The following is a 19,921-nucleotide window of genomic DNA, read 5'->3' on the forward strand; positions in this document are numbered from 1 at the left end:
AGGAACAGAATGACTCACGTTAGTATCCACATTTTTAATGATCATCTCTGTTCACATCAGCGAACGACTGGAGAGAAGGCAGTTTCGCTACACAGACATCTTCCCCGAATTAGATGACTTCTAAGGTTCTTTCCAGCAATGAGAGGTTAGGACATAAATCCACTAAACTGCCACTCAGGCTCTAAATTTACACTTGTCCTGGCCATATTCCATCTATGACTTCAATCTTCTAATTGCTGTGCCTTCCTCTGTACACTCAATGGACAGAATATTTAAAGTGCTAGCCCATATCGGTCATCATGAAAGCCAACACCAGGATTTGATTGTCTTTAGCTCCCAAGACATGAAAACCTTTCAAAGTTAGTGGCTCTAAACCTTTTTTGGGTGATGCTCTGAAAAATCAGTAAATGTTACAGACCTGCTTACAAGAGCAAATGGATTCTGCGTAAGATCGGGAATTTATGACCCTTGTGAAGACAATCCATGAACTATTAAGACCACCAAGATAAGAACTCCTTTTTGGGGGAGGGTGGTGAAGTGCAGAGTAAGAGAAAATACATAGAAAGCTTTTCTTTTCCTTTAAAACAAAGTACTCTATAAAGGGGCCCTTCCACTCTGACAGTTATATGTTTCTTCCCTTTTCTCACCCAACAACAAACCTGCAAGCCAAGAAAAGATGAATGACTTCCCCTCAGAGTTCTTTAATCTTCAAAGAAAACATCTGAGTGAAACAAATGCATTTTCATTCTTCTTACCAGAAACTAAGTAAATAAGTTTCACATACTATAAAGTCATAAACTTTTGACATTTTTTTCTTTACAAATGTATCAATGGTGTACTCAAAGTGACTTAGTAAACAAGTGTTTGCCTATCATATAGAAATTTTGAAAACCTTGAGTAAATATGTAGATAAGACAATTTTAAAATTTTATTTTCAGGTTGAATCTAACATAGCATCATATGTAAACTATGAATGATAGTCTATAAGGTGGTGATGGTTATAAGTCATCATGTAAAATACATTATACAAAATGCAATTAAGGAATACTTTTTTGGTGATTGAGGATGGGGTTTTGGCTACAGAAATTTTAAGGTATCAAGCACATTTTTGCTATAGAAAATATCAAAGTTTCTATTACGTGAGATAAACATTGAAAAAAATGTCTTGTATCACCTTATGAACTAGCTTTTGTTTTCCAACAAAATAGGTATTTCTAAGGAAAAAATATTAAAGTGTTGAGATACAAAATTCAATCCCATTCATATTTAGAGGAAAAACAATGAATGTGTAGTGAGTTGTTTTTGGCAAGGAGATCAATATAGAAGAGAAAAGGGATAAATTCTTTGCAAAGAACTGAAATGAAGTATTAGAAACTTAACAGATGCTCTAAACATAAAAATATAAAGTCCAATTTTTCTAACTACGTAAATGTTTCTCAAATTATTTTATAAACATTAAAGCACACCTAGATGTTACCTGGTATCTGTGATTGCTCACACTATCTAATTTGAAAACATTTTAAATTTAGTAAACACTACTGGTCCTTCAATTACTTTTATTCAACAGTAAGTGCTATATGGCAAGACAAATGAAAAAACTGTCATGATCCAAATGTATAAGGTTTATATTCTTCTAAATTTTACACAACCCACACATGGAACAAATCTATTTTAAAGATAAATACTTGAGATCTTCTCATAAATAATTTAAAAAATCACAGTGATATTTTATTACCATCAACTGAAATATTACTTGTTTTACAATCAATAACAGAATATAATTAGAAGAAACACTTCAGGACTTTGAATAAAGAAATGCAAGTTCATATAGGAGGGAAGGGAGCTCGATTACTCAGCATAAAATCAACAAAGCAAATCTCTGTTGAAGTCATTACTTTATCAGTGTACCCTTACTAAAAACAAAGAAAAGGACAGCTACAATCAAAATAAAACAGCCATTGTATAGTTAAGCCATGACCCCAGGACCTTTCCCATTAAAGGTAGAGGAAGCAGAACTGACACCAAAAGAGAACACTGTTACAAAAACAAGAATTAGAAGAAATGAATATGTGTAATTAGATAGGAATCAACTGAGTAAGCAAAGGATGGTCCGTTCAAAACAATTTAAAGCCATAAGGACAAGAACTAAATAAAATTACAAAAAAATTCTAACTTTCTCTCAGAACTGAAGCTGGGCCAGTAAGATCCTTGTCATCTGTGAGAAGGAGAGGCTAAGAGTTTCAATTTGTTTTAAGGAATTATGTAACCAAACTATTGTGCATAAAATGAGGAGAGACTAAAACCAGCAAACTGCAAAAAACTAGGTCGTAGAGGATAGCTCAACTTCTCTGATAAATTGATTCTGACAGGCAGTCACCTGACCAGACACCTGTCCAAAAGATGTTTTCATATTTTTCGGACTGCGATTTTCTACATGGTGTCTCTGGAACCAAATGATTTAAAAAACCAAACAAACCAACTCACTGCAGACAGGCAAAATGCGATAGGAATCAAGTTGAACAGAGGTTAATTCTATACTGCTTGGAAGATCCAGATGGCAGCTAGTCCGAGTATACAATGTGGACTTCCGAACACTAAAGGCTGCAAGGACTGGCAGGACACTCTGCTGGACCAAAGGCAAAGCACACCACACACCTGCTAAAACCCAAAGCCTAATAAGTGATAGCACAGGATGACAGAACCGTTTTCATACTAGGGCAGACCACTGTCATCTCTCCTCTGGACACCCAGTGGCCTCCTAACCCACTTCCCTGCTTCTCTCCCTGCCACCCCACTCCTCAGGCACAGTCCATTCTCCACACCAAAGCCAGACTCTTTTTAAGACACTATCATTTTGCAGCTCTACTAAACCTTCCAGTGATTTCTTATCACAGCTGAAATAAAGAATCAATCCCACAGAGGGGCAACACAGCTGTACACCATCTGGCTCACATCAAGCTCCGTGAGCCATCTCGAATCAACCTCCCTCTGCTCCCTGCTCTAGAAATAAGCACACCTGGGGGCCTGGCTCTGCAGAGGGATGCTTGGACCCACTGCCTGCGGAAATGTGCTTTGCACTGAGGCCTCTGTTCCACTCCCTCCTGTTCACCATTCAGCTCTTTCCTCTCTGCCTGTATCTGCCTTAGTGTCCTGAGCCCTCCTAGCCGTGGTCACCTGCACACACCCTCTATTTCCACCGATGTATTTTTGAGTATGTATGTGTGCTTGCTCACTCCACTTCACACGGAGATCTGCCCCACCCTTCTCTTCTGCTCCTCCCATGCATCGACAACCCCTTTTTAGACAATAGCCAAGTTCCAACTTTTTCTGCTCCCATAAACACAGCTTTCTCTTCCTAGAACCACTAGAGTCAAGAATCAGCATCCACCAATGTCATTATAACTTTTCCATAATCTTTGCCTGAAGAGCTTTCTTTTCACTTTATAAATCTCTCAACTTGCTAAGAGGATGTATCTTAGACTACATTGTCTCACAGCGGTCAGCAGAGTGGGAAACAAATATTCTGTGCTCAGTAAATAGAGAAAGAATGCTCTAGCTCCCCTTCTCCTTGGATTCCCTTAAACCAGCTGAGTATGAGGAGAGAACATTTACAGTGTGATATAGTGAAAGAAAAGAAAGTCTTGACCAGTGGAAAGGATTTCTGTATGTAAAAATCTCCGCAACTCACTTATTATTTGTTAGAACATGTGCTTCAATTTGATGGTGAGATTAAGAGTAATTCTTCTATCTTAACTAGTCTTATGATCAGAAGTAGACACTTTATGATATGACTGTGAGGGTTAAGGATACGTTACCAACCCAAATCGGCATGCCACTAGCCAGCCTACAATGAGACTGTCTGCTTGACCTTAGCCTCATTAGCATCCTGAGCAAACCAACAGGGTTGCCATACAGATTATAACAAGCCAAATGAATCCAAAAGTTCCAGTGATTTCTTAAGACATCTTAATCTTAATTTTACTTAACTGACAAATGATACAAAACATCTTACCACCACTAATAACATTATTAATAACTGTGAAAGCACTATGTTAAAATCAGCTTCTTACTTTTAAAAATCTTCATTCAGCATTTAGTGACCCTGGTCTGCCAAGGTCTATGTTCAATTTATTTTGATACATTGTTTTAAAGACTGTATTAACTGAAGAAGCACCCCACACAGAGAAATGCAAGACCCAAAAAACCTTGTTGCCTGTGCTTACTAAATCATTAAATTTATGTCTCGTCTAAGTATTCAAAGATTGCTGATGAAATTCAGCAAATAGATGTACATCTTCCCAAATGTCAATCAACTATTTCTTGCATCTAATCATAAAGTGCTGTTTTTTAAACAAATGGGTCAAAATGCTTTGCAGCAAGCAATCTACAGATTCAATGCAATCTCTGTCAAATTACCATGAAATTTTTCACAGAACTAGAATAACCCCCAAATTTATAAGGAACCATAAAAGACACAGAATTGCCAAAACAATCCTGAGGGAAAAAAGGACAAACAAAGCAGGAGGCATAACTCTCCCAGAAGACAATATCACAAAGCTACAGTAATCAAGATAGTGTAGTACTGGTACAAGAACAGACATACAGATCAATGGTACAGAATAGAGAGCCCAGAAATAAACCCAGAAACCTACAGTTAATTAATCTTCAACAAAGTAGTTAAGAACATAAAATGAGAAAAAAAATCTCTTCGGCAAGTGGTGCTGGGAAAACTGGACAGATGGATGTAAATCAATGACACTAGAACACACCCTCAAACCATCCACAAAAATAAACTCAAAATGGCTTGAAGACTGAAACATAAGCCACAACATCATCAAACTCCTAGAAGAGAACACAGGCAAAACATTTTCTGACATAAACTGTACATATGTTTTCTTAGGTCAGTCTCCCAAGGCAACAGAAATAAGAATAAAAATAAACAAATGGGACCTAATCAAACTTAACAAGATTTTGCACAGCAGAGGAAATCAAAAAGAAAGTGAAAAGACAACCTAAAGAATGGGAGAAAATAGTTGCAAACAATGCAACTTACAACGGCTTAATCTCCAAAATATATAAACAACTCCTACAACTCAACAGCAAAAAAAATAAACCACCTACTCAAAAAATGGGCAGAAGGCCTAAACAGACATTCCTCCAAAGAAGACATACAGATGGCCAGTAGGGACATGAAAAAATGCTCAACATCACTAATTATTAGAGAAATGCAAATCAAAACTACCATGAGACACCACCTCACACTGGTCAGAATGGCCATAATTAATAAGTCTACAAATAATAAATGCTGGAGAGGTAGAAAAGGGAACCCTTCTACACTGTTGGTGGGAATGTCAAGTGGTACAACCGCTATGGAGAACAAAACAGAGGTTCCTCAGAAAACTACATATAGAACTGCTACATGATCCAGCAATCCCAGTCCTGGGTATATATCTGAACAAAACTACAATTCAAAAAGATACATGCACCCCTATATTGACAGCACTATTCACAATAGCCAAGCCATGGAAGCAACCTAAACATCCATTGACAGAAGAATAGATTAAGAAGATGTGGTACATATACACAATGGAACACTACTCAGCCATAAAAAGAATGAAATAATGCCATTTGCAGCAACATGGATGCAACTAGAGATTCTCATACTAAGTGAGGTAGGTCAGAAAGAGAAAGACAAATACCATATATCCCTTACATGTGGAATTCAAAATATGGCACAAATGATCCTATCTACAAACAGAAACAGACTCACAGAGCTGTGGTTGCCAAGGGGTAGGAGAGAGGGAGTAGAATGGACTGAGAGGTTGGGGTTAGGAGACGCAAAATGTTACATTTAGAATAGATAGGCAATGAGGTCCTACTCTATAGCATAGGGAACTATATCCAATCTTTTGGGATAGACCATGATGGAAGATAATATAAGAAAGGGAATGTGTATATATATATGCGTGTGTGTGTTTGTGTGTATGACTGGGTCACTTTGCTGCACAGCAGAATTTGGCACAACATTGTAAATCAACTATAACTGAAAAAAATCCTCTGAAGCAATTCATTTGGGTAACTTACAAGCATGATTGAAAATTGTTTATAAATTTGAAAGCCTATAATGATCTTTAAAGAGAAAAAAAGTATAGCTAAACAAATAGTATTTTCCAAAAATCCTGAAAACTAAAAAAAGAAAAAATAGAAGCAAACTCTTGTAAAAAGGATTGCTATTGTTTCAAATGTTTTCTTTCCAAGCATTCTTCTAAGTTCTCCCTTATCTTAAGGGTAAAGTCTCAGTAACTCACAAAGACAAACAAACAAAATTACAAAAAATAGGTAAGCCCAAAGGATATCTATTTTTGGTTGACTCAAACTAAACCTGAAATACATGTATTTACCTGGAAATGACTATACATATATTTCTACAAACCAAGTTCAGCAAATTATCTTTAGTGACACACAAATAAATAACCTTGAATTGTTCTCTCTCTCTAACACACACACACATACACACACACACACACAATTTTAACATAAAGCACCAACATACTGGCCACAGAATATTTCTTTATTTTTAGGAGTCTATTATTTTCAAAGTGTTTCTTTCATAAACAATCTTGAGGAAAAATAGTAACATAAGAAAAAAAATCTCTGAAGTTAATGGTAAAACTGGTTAAAAGCAGGATTAAATGATAAAACTCTTAGGGTTGTACCTATCATTTACCACCAAGGGCATCTCTGGCAGAAAAATACTCCCAACCACCATCGAATTAATGAAAGAAATCCATTTTCCCCACCAAAGTCATATGTTTATATAAAAAAGGTGCACTAAGATCTGGCCATATCAATGTTACTTCTGGTTTGATCCAACAGCTCTACTTAGACATAACCTAATGATAAACTAAACTGAAATATTAGGAAAAACAGCATTATCAAATGAAACAAAACACTAATGAAATACTATGGTCATCTGCTTTATTTTACCTGCTATTTTAAATTGTTAAGTAACCACTGGAAAAAGTTACAGTGACTTAACTTGCTGTTTACATCTAAGAGCTTCAGGAACACTGAGTATGGCCAATAATCATGTGAGGAAATAAGGTAAGAATCAACACCACAAAAAGGGAAGTAATTTGCTAGGTAGCCTATAATTAGCCCCTGAATCTTACAGTGGAGAATATTATTGAGGCAAATAGCTTAGGAAGATTTAAAAAGGGATTAGTCACTCACATGAATGAATAAGCACAGAATTGAGTTACCTGAGCCAGAGGAAAAGAAAACGGCACATCATAAAAGCAATACAGCCCCTCTCCTTCAGAGCGCACAGATCCTAAACTAAGAAGGGATTTCTGGGCACAACATATTTGCTTCTGGAAATGTAAGTGGTTGCCTATTTGAGGGGACACTAATCATACAGTAAAGCCACCCAAACTGGAATATCATAAACAACAAAAATCCAACAGTGGGCCAATTTAACAAAGATGAATTAGGGTGGTTAGTTCTAATGTGCCATTAGACATCATAACTTCTGCATAGAATATTCCTGGACTATAAAACTGTTACATCAACTCTTTTTATTCAGAAAGATATTTAAGCTTTTCAAATAATATTTTAGCCATTACTGAAACTAAGGTTGTAATGTAATAGAAAGGAAATGACATTGTATAGATTAATTTTAAAGTGTGTTAATAGGAGTTCCCGTCGTGGCGCAGTGGTTAACGAATCCGACTAGGAACCATGAGGTTGCGGGTTTGGTCCCTGCCCTTGCTCAGTGGGTTAACGATCCTGCGTTCCTGCGTTGCGGTGAGCTGTGGTGTAGGTTGCAGACGCTGCTTGGATCCCACGTTGCTGTGGCTCTGGCGTAGGCTAGTGGCTACAGCTCCGATTCGACCCCTAGCCTGGGAACCTCCATATGCCGTGGGAGCGGCCCAAAAAATAGCAAAAAAAATAAAGTGTGTTAATAATCAGAATTAGAAGTTGACCCTAATCTCAGAATATATCAGTTATAACGGAATTATGTAAAATATTTCAAAAGGGAACAACTTTTGTAAAAGCTTTGTTGCAAACTAAGAGAAGCTCTTAATTGTTAACTTATTATTAAGCAATTCAAGATTTATTATTAAATTGTTCATTTAATAAAATGTTTTTATTAAATTATACAAAAAGCCCCCACAACACCAAAGCGTATTAATATAATGACATGAATACGTAATTAAATGATCTGACAAGACACAAAATATTTAAAAAAAAATTAAGATTCAGGCTCAAAAAGCTTTACTACTTGAATTCACAACATTCCTGAATTTTGTCTGAAGTGGTGTGATAGTTGAAAAATATGGCCCCCAATACTTTTATATGGGCACAAAGAAAGTTGGGGTCTAAGTCTCTTCTCCTTGAATCCAGGCAGGCAGGCTGCAACTACTTCACCCAATGGATGCTGAGTGACTTGCTGTACAGCAGAAAACAGACACACTGCAAAGCGGCAATAGTGGAAAAATTAAAAACCATTTAAAAAACAAAAACAAAGTTAAGGCAGAAAAGATCATGCAGCTTCCACGTGGCTCCCTTGAGACTGGTTCTAGGGGAAGCCAGCCTCCATGGAAGAAGTCCGCTGGCCTGGGACTACCAAGCAGTCAAGGTCAAGTATAAGTACTTCGGTAGACAGCCACAGCTGAGAGCCTTGACAATGGCCAGCATCAGCTGCCAGCGAACTAAGCGAGCTGACATCTGAATACAACCACATGAGAATCCTCAAGTGTGAATTGACCAGCTGAGCCCTTCCCAAATTCCTGACCCACATGTCATAATCAAAATAAAATGGTTGTCTTAAGTCCTCGTGTTCTGGAGGAATTTGTTAGGCAGAAGAAAGAGTAACTAGAATAGTTTAAATAATTAAGGAAGCTTCTCTGTGATAGATGGGAAGTCAGGATAAAGACTCAGGCCACAGCATGCCGTTGCATTAAAAATTTAAATATATTGTGGCATAAGATATAAAAATTCAGGTTAAAAAACCTACCTTACTTCTTCTACCAACCTAAACATACTATAATTTACTCTCAATCATTCACTCAGTCTTTTAACAAATACTTATTGAGCATCTATTCTATTCTGGGCTCTGTGCTAAGTGTTAGTTGTAAAAGCAGCTCGAGGGGGAGGTAATTAACCAAATATCAAATCAAATCATCACCTAAATATATAATTACAAAAGTGAATAAAAATACAATGGCTGCAGAGTAAGAAGGACTCTAAAAGCATAAAGGGCAGGGCTGATTCAGTCTGGAGACCTAAGCAAGGCTGAGAGCTGAAGGATGAGGAGATATTAACAGAGGGAAAGACGCTATGCCTCTTTAGAGCTGGGGTGATGGAGAAGAGACTGATGGAGAAGAGACTGAAGAGAGAAGGAGAAGCCAAACCTCACCAGCAGTGTAATGGACTGGAATCTGTCTATACAATTGGAAGATCTTGCAGGGTTTTTTGTTTGTTTGTTTTTGTCTTCTGTCTTTTTTTTAGGGCTGCACTCTCGGCATATGGAGGTTCCCAGGATAGGGGTCTAATCAGAGCTGTTGCTGTGGGCTTACACCACAGGCACAGCAAAGGCAGCTCCAAGCCGCATCTGCGACCTACACCACAGCGCATGGCAATGCCAGATCCTTAGCCCACTGAGCGAGGCCAGGGATTGAACCAGCAACCTCACGGTTCCTAGTTGGATTCGTTTCCACTGCACCACGACGGGAACTCCTGTCTTGCAGGTTTTTAGGCAAGATAATGAACGGCTGAGATTTTCATTTTAAAGACAGGCTTGGCTATTTATTCCAACAATTTATATATTGACAACACCAGCCTCTTATTTATTAATTATTTACAGGCTAACTACATAAGTTCACTACACAAATACCCATTTCATGCCTTCAACATGCCAAGAGCTAAGAAAGCTATGGGAAAAAAAAATGAATAAGGTCCCTACATGCATCAAACTTTACAGTCTAATGGGAGCACAGAGCAGGAAACAGGCAGTTTAAATATAGTAGAGTAAGTAGACTCTTACAGTGAGTCAAAGAAGTTTAACATGGCTACAAGCTTAGGGTACTGGATGAAAAACAAAGTTTAAAGTGGTAAACAGAAGTCCAATCAGCCACATGTAAACCATACTTAGAGTCTATTCTAAAAGCAAGAGGCAGGAGTTCCCTGGTGGCTTAGTGGGTTAAGGAATCGGCATTGTCACTGCTATGGCTCAGGTTGCTGCTGTGGCACAGGTCTGATCTCTGGTTGAGACACTTCAGCATGCTGTGGGCATGGCCAAAAAAATTATAAATTAATTAATTAATTAAATTAAATAAAGGCAAGAAGCAGACACTGAAAGGCAAAGAGGTGGGCGTGCTAAGACCAGTCTTGCTTCTTGTAAGAAAATTCTGGCTGTAGTGTGAAGAATAGGATGGAAATGGTCAGGATCGGGGCACTAGGACCAAGTAGGAAGCTCTGGTTGGAATTCAAAAGAGAACCAGAGGCCTGAGTAAGGGAAATGCCAGTAGACGTGGAGAAAAGTAGAGGAGAATTATAGAAATAATTTTCGGAGGTAAAACTGTGAGAACTTGATTAATTTGACGTGGGAGGCGAGGGAGAGGAAGAGCTCAATAAGGACTCCTAAGTTTCTGGCCTGGGAGTAAGTGATGAATCCCAGAGAAAGAGCAAAGCTTTAGAGGTGTGAGAAGGAAGAGGAGGAGGGGGACATCTAGTTCTGAGACGTTTACAATGGCTGTGGAACATGCAGGTGGAAATGTCGAGGAGAGACAGCTACATGGTACTGCTGGTGAGATGCATCCGGGCTAGAGATAAAGATTGGAAGTCAAGAGCATAGCGGTGCTACATCAAACCGTGGAGTGGATGACATGGTCCTACAATAACAACAGTACGAGAAGAGAGCGGGTTTAACATAGGATCATGCAGACACCAACATGAGGATATGGTAATGTAAGAAAAAGCTCAAATGCAAACAAAGGGAATAGCCAAGAGAGTTAGGAAGGAAACAGGAGAGTGTGCTGCCATTAAAACTTAACAGTAAGTCAAACCGTAACTCTTCTAAACTCAATTCCTCTTCATTTTCCTACATGAAGATGAAGGGGACTTTGGCAGAAATCTTTCTCTGGATCTAAATTTGGGCAAGAGACTTCCACTTCCTCAAAACCTGCAATTAAGTCTCTTCTTGGACTGAAAGACTTGTGACTGCGTAAAAGAGAAACTTAAAAGAAAAATAATTATATTTAACCTACAAATAATTATATTGAACCTGTAATAAATGCAAAATAATTATATTTAACCTATAATAAAAGCAAAAATAATTATATTTAACCTATAATAAATGCAAAGACTGTCAAAAAGGCCATGGGTTTTAGAGTCAAATGGACCTGAACTGTAATCTCACCTTTGCCATTTCCTGGCTTTGTGATTTGGGGCAAGTCATTTAATCGCTCTAACCTTGAGTTTCCTCATATAACATTCCACTGCCTACAGTACAGAAATTGAGCGGTTTCCGTTTTCTTGAACCCACTCTAATCAGAAGACCCAGTGCCCATGAAAGCAGCACTGTGCACAGTAACAATCTCTTTGTTGGGAAACACGATGGTCAATTTTAATCCTTATCCTGTTGAAACTATCGGAAATATCAGACAAAAATGATTACTCTTTCCTTTTTAAAACATCATCTTTGGCTCCGGGGTGACCACTCTGCCTTGGTTTTCTTCTTGCCTAACTGCCCTCTCCCTTCTGGACTCCTTCCTGGTTTTTTCATACATCCAAGGCTCTGTATTTGCAAACACTGGGTATTCCTAGGCTCAATCCTCAGCTCTCCTTCCCTGTCTACTATCACACCCCAGGTGACCTCACCTCAGTTTCATGGCCTGAAAAGCCATCTTTGCGTCAAAAACGTTCAAATTTGCATCTTCTGTTCAGATACCTCCTGCTGAACCCCCCATGCCAACTGCCTATCCAATATCCTTTTAGAAATGTCAAAACAGCTTTTCAAACTTAGCATGAACTCCTGACTCTCTTTAAAACCAGTCCTCCTACAGTATGCCTCACCTTACTAAATGGTAAATCCATTCTTCTACTTACTTGGGCTCAAAACCTGAGTCATCCTGGACTCTTTTCCTCTCAGCCCACACCCAATCCTCAGCACATTTTGTCAGCTCTATCGTCACAATATATTCAAAATTCAACCAGTTCAAACTATATCCATGTCCATCACCCTAGTATGAGTCACACCTCCCCTCTGGGTTATTGTCTTAGTCTTCTAACTGATCTTTGTACTTCCACTCTTGACTTTAATAGTACATTCTTCACAGAGAGCTAGAGTGATTAATCTCTCTTAAAGGAAAAGTCATAACGGATTAGCTCAACACTGTCTTATAGCTTCCCATCTCATTCAGAGGCACTCTCTCTGGCCTGATCCCCCTTTCCAGTCAGCTTTCCTCACTCTTCTCATTGTTTTCTTCTTATCTCTCCCCACCCGCTTCCCGTGCTTCAGCCACATGGATCTCTCTGCCATTCCTGGAGCACCCTCAAGGATGCTCCTGTCTCTGGAATGTTACACTTGCTGTTCCCTTAGCTATTTTCCTGGTTTGCTCTCTCACCATCATGAAGATCTTAGCTCAGAAATTACCCTGTAAAACAAACCCTTCCTAACAACTACAACCACTATAAACATATAAAGGAAAAACCTCCTCTCCCATATTTCTTATCATGCTTCCTTCCTTTGTTCCTCTGTCTCTATAGCCCTTATTACCTCCCAATATACTAAATAATTTACTCATCTTATTATCAATCCCTCCCTAGGCCTAATATATAAACTCCATGAAGTGAGGGGCTTTCTCTGTTTCAGTTCTCTGTATCCCCAAAACCTACAACAGGGCCTGGTATGTAAGAAGTATTTAATATGTAAGGAAATTAAAATTAAGTAATAAAATGTATAAAATGCTTTGAATACAGATGTTCAATAAATGGTTGTTTTTATTTGCAGAAACTTAAAAACTCAGGAGTAATTACCCAAAACTGATGGGGGCAAATAGTACTGATGACATTGAAAGACAATTGCTATATTTTAGGAATTATTGTCCTGCAAACATTTAATTTTTATTTTAAGATAGAATCTTATTTGGGACGGTTCACTTTATCATATAAAATCCTTCTGCAAAGTATATCTGAACAAAAACACATTTTTTAAAGGATCATAATTTAAAAATCTGCCACATTGTCATGAACAATCCAAAACAAATTTAGCAAAATTGTTTTCTTTTAAGTAAAGGCAGTAAGTATCTTGAAAGAAGCAAAGTATCTACAATTCTAACAATTACAAAGAGTGCTAAGAAGCAGATTTAATAAGAGTAATGAGTGGATTTATTACTCTTAAATAAACATAATAGGAGGAATAGTAATTTGCTTACTAAAAGGTTAGCTGTTGCTCCAGAACTGGCTTAAAAAAATACTCCCAGAAAGGAAGTAGGAGACGAGACCGATAGCTGTCTGGGAACTTAAAGGAAAGCTTATTTATGCCACCAGATAAAGCTTGGAAGAAACGCTGCCAATAAGGCTCTAAGATGGCTCCCTGGGGCATTTAATACATTCATAGAGTATTTCACAGTTCTTGACATACCCAACTGATGTTTGTTAAAGGTGTAAATGGTACATTAATAAATGAAAAGTTAATTATAAGAAATTATTATTCAGGTATCTGTCTACATCCCCATCACAAACTCTTAATAAAAAGCTGGGAGCTCAAGTTCTAATGTTTCCTTTTTCTGTCTCTCACATGAGGAGTAAGGAAGAGCCTCCAAGTATAAAATCTGAGCTCTCCTCTAGGAGAAAAAGTCACCACACTAAGGATTTCAGCTGACACCTAAGGTAAGTAGTACTAGTGTTATCTGAGATCCTGTAGGCAGTGGAGCACAATGCAGGTTCTCACCATGTGGCGTCAGCATCTCCAGATGCTGAAAGAGACAGGAAGGGAGACACCTAGGCAGCACCTGGACCAAGTCAGCTGGCCTAGAGAATAGCCTTCAGCAGGGGATGGATGCCTCTGCCAATACCAGTGCCAAATAAAATCAGATTTTGAAAAGTAAGAGAAAAAAGAAAAACTATTAAAGAGAAATGAAGAAATTATTAAAAGTGATATCAGGTTCAAATCCCTGGCCTCCTTCAGTGGGTTAAAGGATTGCTGTGAGCTGTGGTGTAGGTTACAGACGAGGCTCCGATCCCACATCGCTGTGGCTGTGTCATAGGCCGGCAGCTGTAGCTCCAATTCCACCCCTAGCCTGGGAACTTCCATATGCCATGGGTATAGCCCTAAAAAGAAAAAAAGAAAGGTAGAAAGGAAGGAAGAAAAGAAGTTTATGAGTCAGTATGGTGTAAAAGCAAATGTACCACAGCTCCAAACACAAAAAAATAACCTTACGTATGCCTGAATTTTCACTTTTCAAATTCATAGAGTGATATAACAGAGTTCAGTCTCATATTATTCTTGACACTTTCAGGACTACCAAAATCACACCTGGCATGACAGGATCTGTAAATTTACCTGTGTGATGACGGTTGTGTGAAACTCCATATCCAACAGGACACTTTCTAAATATATACAGGTTGCTTTAAGGTTTAAAGGAAAAAAGTAGGTTACACTTTTACCCATAAAAGTCTGGATGATTCAGAGTTTAATAATAGGATACAGAAGCTTTCACCCCTGGGTCACTGATTCTAGGGTGACTATGGTGGACAGTCATTTTAGGACATTGCCATCGAGCAGCTGTTTTGTTCACAAACTGTAGAAGAAATGTGTTGCTTGTCTCTATTAATACTCATGTGACAGGTGTATACATTCCAATTCATATGCATCTGCCAATCGAGAACACTTTGAAGCAGAGTGATGAAAGCTGCAACAGCTGTTACCTTTAGAAAGCCCTTAGCATGCCCAATTCTCTCCTTTATGTAAAGTACTAGTATTAATATTTCACGTCATAACAGATTTTACTATCTAAAACCAAAATCATAAAGGAAAGATACCTGTGGGGGATTTTAACATCATTCTATGAAACAAACAAGACAACAACCTCTCCCCCTAGGAAAATGCAGTTAAGGCCAAACTAGTACTCATTATGGCTCAGTGACCTGCTGGAGACTGCAGACATCCCTGGGACCAGAGGCCCTAGCCATGGCCATCCTTGCACATACAGGTCACTGGGAAATGTACTTCTAAAATTTGTGCACCAAAGATGTATGTACACAGGCAATACAAACCATTTAAACTCCCACTATTTCTGACATGGTGTTTCTAGAGCCTCTAAGTCAATCCCTATGTAGTGCCAAAGATGATAGAGTATCAGTTCAATCCTTCACAACGGCAACTGGAAACTGGACGGTACCTATCAGTCTAAAGTCATTCCACTAAGAAAGGTTCTCCACAACCTCAGTCAAAATGATAAATGGAGAAGAATTATGTTTTGAAAAACTAAAACTATTATTTTTAAACCACAGTATAGAGGTATTTAAGTCACCACCTAATCTGTTATGTCTGTACTGAAATAATGAGGACACCTACCCACTGGCCTTTGTCACATATCCAGTCCATGGCACTAATGGAAATAAGACTTATCTGAAAGTCCACACTTCTGTCTTCTAACTTCATACTTTCTTTCAAAGAACTCAGAATCTCCTTTTAGAAGAATATTAATTTAACCAGGCAATATTGCAACTCACATTTACCATGAATTTTCAATGTTTGTATACAATGTTTAATAGGGACTCTGCTTTATTTTTTTAAGTGATAATAAATAATGCACTATTTGGCACAAATCCAAAAGATGATGAAAAAGTCACTAATAACTTTTTATTTCAAATTACATTTTACTTTAAAAGGTTTTAAGAGCCCTACAAGTTCAAGCTTGACAGATTTACTTCTGTCAAAACCAAGAAACCTTATAAAATGAGAAAGAGGATACCCCCTACGCCCTTTAGATCTGGTTCAGTAAGGCAACAGAACAATTCTGCAGTTCGATTTTGTTTTGCTTTTATACCTGGTGTGTCATTACAGATCATGGTCTGTAATTCCATTTCATTGATGAGGAAATTAGGGCACAGAGAGGTTAAGTGACATGGAAACACAGGTCCTTTGGGTAGAAGGGACCTTACACAGATCTGAGTTACAATCACAAGCCTAGTGTTATCCAAGTCTTAAAAAAAATGCCATTTTTTATAAGCTAAAAGTTTGTTTAAAAACTCTTTAATCCTAAGTTTAACAACAAACTCAGCAAACCCTTTTTTTTTTGTCTACTTGAAGTCTTTGTTTTGGGTCTTAAACATCAAGAATCTCAGAGTAGAATTCAGTACTCAAGCACAGCACTCCTCTCCAGCCACAGTATCTGGGAGCAATTTCATCCTCTCTTTGTTGCTCAGCTCTTCATAAACTCAGTAGCTCTTAGCTGAGCATCTGCTATGTGTCAGACTACATTCTAGGCACTAAAGGAATAGTAGGGAACAAATCATGTGAAAACTCATGGACATTATCTGCAGAAGTGAAGACAATAAATAGAAGGAAAGGAGAGAACCCAGTGAGGCTCAACGTCTAAAAGGGTAGTCAGTGAAGGCCACACAGGTGACATCTGCATACAGACCTGAAGGGGAGAAGGAGGAGTAAGCAAGGGAAGAGGGGCCTCCAGGGGGATATTCCAGGCACACTCACAACACATGCAAAGCCCTTAAGTGGAAGCCTGCATGATTCAACTTTTTGTTGTTTATTCATCTTATTTGTTGTTTCCTTATTGAAAGTTCTGTCAAATACTTTAGAAGAAGGTCGGGAACATGCATACAATCATAAATACTGCACACAACTTTCAGATACTAGGTCGCTTCAGAGGAGTTTTTAGTGGCTGTGCACCACAGTGACATTTCACACATCGTCACCCTTACCCTCTCCCCACCCACTCCTTCTCTTCTCCACTGACTCCCTAAAACTAACTTATGGAGGTAAAAAATTTTTTGCTTTGGGGAAAGGTCCCACCTCAAGGAAATCAAACTACAAAGCAGAATATCCCATCCTCAATGTCCTCAATGACTACCTCCCTTGAACCTCTAAATGCCTCTGTATTTGTATCCAGCATCTCTGTCCTACATGGTATTGGTACTCTGTTTACACCTCATTATATGCTACCTTGTATTATTCTTGTGCATACATCCTGTATACACACAAGGTGACTTCCTTGGAGCAGGGCCCATATCCTGGGAATGTCTGTATCCCACTACCAATGGCACCAATGTCTATCTCACTGTTTGACAGTGATGTCATAGAAACTGCCACAATGAGCAGCAGGTTTTCCTCCTGTTTGAAGTTTCTGTTTGTGGGTAAAGCATGAACGAGACATCAGAGTCCCACACAGGCGTTTGGAGAATCTCAACCATCTTGGCTAAGTCACTGTTTGCATAACATTCCGTTCTGTCCAAATTCCCCTTTGCGTTTTCCGTTGGGCACATTATACACTTTCAGTCTAGACACAAGCACGGATTAGCCAGGACACACAGAGAAACCGCATGGCGTGAAATCCTGTTCAGTTCACTCCAGTCAGTGTTATCAGACACTAACATGGGAAAAGATATCAACATGAAACTACCAGACACAGGGGCTGTAAGACACCGTCCATAGACTCCTGCCTGAAAAACGGACACATACGGAACACACATAAGTATTTTGAAAGTATATAAGCAGCAGCCCAGAGAGTGAGGTAAGACTTCACAGAAAAGTTGGCACCTGAACAGCCTGGGTTTTGAAAGATGAATAGGCCCAGGACAATCAGACACCAGATCAAAGGGCATTCCAGATTGTGCAAAACACTGGCAGAAACATAACAGACTGAAAACTGCTGGAAGGAAGCATTCACCACCAGTGAAGGAAAGTCGGCCTGTTACACTCTTAAACTTTCCAAGAAAAAAAACAAGCTTTCAAATAAGGAGCTGAGGAAGAACGTTTCACCAGTGCTTGTTTTGCTAAGCCTCTTAGCCTTACTTTGCTTTGCTCTTTCTGTTTTGTTCCCTCTTAAAGAAATAAAGCCCGCTGAAAAAGTACTTCAACTTCCCTGTGGAAAAAGAAACTGAAAAGTGGACCAGAGCCAAGGAATAAATAAATTAAAAACGCTTTTCCTGGACTAACTAAATGGAGCAAAATTTCAAATTCAGGTATCATTCCTTGCAACACTTCTCTCCACCAACTCAACATATGTTTATTTTCTGCCCACTATTTGAGGTTCTGGAATACCAGGCCTCAAAAGCACTCTCATTGCCCTCTTCCTCCTGCAAGGTCTTGCTGGCAATCTAATAAAAGAAATAAGCAGAGGGCAATTCAAGTGTACCACCTGGTTCTACGGTTGCTGATCAAAGCCTGAAGTTCACGCAGAATTAAATTCCGGTCACCTTAACCAGTGAAGACAAACACACTTAAATATTCTAAGGACAACAACAGAGAAGTGAGAAACTGACAGAGGTCCTCTGTAAGGGCATTCATCACCTCCTCCCGCGAGCAGAGCAGGGAGCTGGCGAGCTGGCCATCCTGGCCAGTGCTCTGGAATGCTGAATGGGGAACAGAGGAAGGATAGAGGTGCTGAGCTTACCTGGGAACTCAGGTAGACTTTGAGGCACTCCTCGCACACGGCCTTCTTGCAGCAGGGCAAGGGCTTGATGGGCTTGTCTTCCAGGCACACCCGGCACATCAGCACCATAAGGGGCGCATAGGGATCCCCGACCCCACCCAGGCCAGAGTAGGGTGGAGCTCCCAGCAAGCTGGGCACGGAGAATGGCTCGGGCGCCAGGTAGAACTCCAGCTCGATGCTGCCGCCGTCGGGAGACAGGGGGTCCGTTGGGAGAGACAGCGGGGGGCTAGGGAAGGAGGAGGGGGTGCTGGGAGGGTTGATCACTGGAGGAGCCCGAGGTGGCGACGACGCGGTCAGCGAAAGCCGCTCCGCCGAGGGGACCTCGGGCAGGTCGTTCTCCACGCAGAAAACAGAGCAGAAGACTTGTCTCTTGGCGGGAGGCGGGCGCCGCTGCCCTAGCACGTCCAGGACCAGTCCGTCCGGGACCCCGACGCGGGTCCGGGGCTCGGACTCCTCGCCCGGGGGCGCCTCCTGCTGTTCATCCCCTCCCTCGTTTCGGCTCCTCGCTTCCTCCTCCTCCTTGGCCAGCTGCTGTTGCAAAGCCTGGGGGTTGAGGGGCCCGGTGAGGGCCAGTCCCGAGGGTTGACCCGGCGCGTGGCTTTTCCTCCAGCTCGGAGTTCCCCGGCTCCTCTCTGGCTCCGGGGCGCTCGTATCCGCGCAGCCCGAGTTGCTTCCGCAGCTGCGGCCGCTCAGCTCCGCGGAGGCGGTGCGCGGCCCGGGCGCCCCGGCGCTGTCCCCCGGCGGCCTCGGGGGCTCGGGATGGCCCGCGGCGCCACTAGCGGGAGTCCGCGCCTCCCGGGGCCCGCCGCCGCCGCTCACCGTGCTCTGCTCCTCGCCCATCGCCGCCCGCGGCCCGAGCCGCCGCTGCCCATCCAGCCGCCGGGACCCCTACCCGGCGCCGGCGGGCAGCGGGGGCAGAGGCTCGGCTCGACTCGCGGCTCCGCTTCTGCTTCCGGGTCCCTCCTCCGGGGCTGGGACGCCCCGAGCTCCCTCCGGGGAGCCCGTGCTCCCGGGCAGCGGCGCGCAGGGAGCCCGGCCCGGCCCGCGGCTCCTCCTCCTCGTCCTCCCGCGCGGCGGGGCACCGCCTCGGGGGCGCCGAGGGCCGCTCGCTCCGGCAACCGGCGCGCCCTCCCCACATGCAGGTCGGGGCGGTGCCGCGGCCCCCGGGAGCCCCGGGCGGGACAGAAGGGTCTGAGGGGAGGCGGCCGTCAGTCCCGCGCCATCGCCGGACCCCGCTGCAA

The 19,921-nt window shown here is 41.0% G+C and overlaps 1 protein-coding gene across 3 annotated transcripts in view; it reads right to left on the bottom strand.

Moving 5' to 3' along the window:
• The window catches only part of RNF217 (ring finger protein 217), a 128,019-nt gene extending 108,379 nt beyond the window's left edge, over positions 1–19,640 (bottom strand). For all 3 annotated transcript variants that reach the window (XR_014804662.1, XR_014804657.1, XM_021072754.2), the window contains exon 1: positions 18,642–19,640. Coding sequence is in view for 1 of the 3 variants with exons in the window: in XM_021072754.2 (XP_020928413.1) it covers positions 18,642–19,520 (879 nt within the window). In the remaining 2 variants the exon portion in view is untranslated. The remainder of the gene's footprint in view (positions 1–18,641) is intronic.
• Between the last annotated feature and the right edge of the window lie 281 nt (positions 19,641–19,921).

Source organism: Sus scrofa, chromosome 1, assembly GCF_054392235.1.
Source record: "Sus scrofa isolate SSC_HxYL_T2T_F1_AM1 chromosome 1, Sscrofa_HxYL_maternal_Yorkshire_Landrace_v2.0, whole genome shotgun sequence".
Classification (NCBI taxonomy): Eukaryota; Metazoa; Chordata; class Mammalia; order Artiodactyla; family Suidae; genus Sus; species Sus scrofa.